The sequence below is a fragment of the Penaeus monodon genome, chromosome 23, assembly GCF_015228065.2.
Source record: "Penaeus monodon isolate SGIC_2016 chromosome 23, NSTDA_Pmon_1, whole genome shotgun sequence".
In the NCBI taxonomy this organism is placed as follows: domain Eukaryota; kingdom Metazoa; phylum Arthropoda; class Malacostraca; order Decapoda; family Penaeidae; genus Penaeus; species Penaeus monodon.
Window position 1 is genome coordinate 27,232,780 of NC_051408.1, and position 1,367 is coordinate 27,234,146.

Sequence of the window (1,367 nt, forward strand, 5' to 3'; positions counted from 1 at the left end):
CGGGGGGGGGGGGGCTTCCTTTTTCTACCATACTTAGCAGCTACAATCCTGCAGATGCCGAATGAGCTATTTTAAATACCATATTAATATGCGTTTACAACTAATCACATTTATAATTTACTTTGCACTTTTAAATCCAGTTGAATTCCCTAACCTGAATGATTAACTGATATTCTTTACTTTTTCTTATTTATTTGTTGCAGGTTCATTCATACACTCTGTCACTGTGTTCAGTTGCAACCTATGCAATCTATCCCAATTTACTCCCTTAAGCGCGATATGCGTATTTAATCGTAGTTCCATACAAGTAAAAAACAAACAAAAAAACATATTCTATTTATTGACATGAAGAACTTGTCAACTGCATTGCATTAAATGACTTGTGGTAAGCCGTTGATGCAACCATGCATTAAAACTTGATTTCAGTAGAGGCAGTCTCCTCAGCAACAGAAATTATTTTAAGATCAGTCAGTTAAATATTCGTTTGTTTCATGCAATATAACAGCAAAGAACCGCATGTCGGGTTAAACATATATATCAACTGAATGTTCTGACGACCATACTTTTTCTTGCAGGCTATGTCTGTGAACTCTTAAACCAGTTGGCTCTAGTGTTTAAAATGCTTAGTAAAAATCAATTTAAATCACACATTAAAGTTTGAATGCCATACACAGTATAAACTGGTTTGGAAAATAGATTTATTCTTTTTAAACCTATATATAATTTTGCACTATATTCACCCCAAAACGCTTTCGCCACAGACATACACTATTTTACACTTATTTATGATTGTACAGACACCATCGCCGACACAAGTACCCACCTTACCGGAACAACGTCGTCGGCACACGCATCCGCTTCAGAACCGAATTCCTTATCTTGATCTCCAACAGGGCCGACTTCGACGACAGAGCTACCAACTTCTGAACAGTCTACAGTCTCAAAGGGAACGTCAGCACAACTTTCAACACCGAAACAAACACTTACGCAACCAGCAGCGTCAACACAGACAAATTCACAACCACCAGTTTCGACACAAACATCCGTGCAGCCTCTAACACCGACAAAGATATCAGTGCAACCTTCACAGACATCAAAATCGCCACAGCCATCAACGCAGTCTGCAACTTCGACAAAAACTCCAACGCAAACCACGACATCGACACAGACATCGACACTAACTACGACGTCGACACAAACATCGACGCAACCTGCAACATCATCCCAGACATCATCGCAGTCTTCAGCATCGACGCAGACTTCTACGCAACGAGAAACCTCAACCACTGCAACTGCATTCCAACCAAGATTCTTCTGCGGTAAAGTATGATTTGCTTTCGTTTTTTTTTTTTTTTACCTTTGGAAGT

The 1,367-nt window shown here is 39.5% G+C and overlaps 1 protein-coding gene across 1 annotated transcript in view; it reads left to right on the forward strand.

Moving 5' to 3' along the window:
• Nucleotides 1–1,367, forward strand: part of LOC119587908 — a gene marked incomplete at its 3' end in the record, with an annotated part of 28,342 nt that overhangs the window by 23,513 nt on the left and 3,462 nt on the right. The window contains 1 exon segment of the mRNA XM_037936617.1: nucleotides 894–1,319. Within this exon segment, the coding sequence (XP_037792545.1) occupies nucleotides 894–1,319 (426 nt within the window).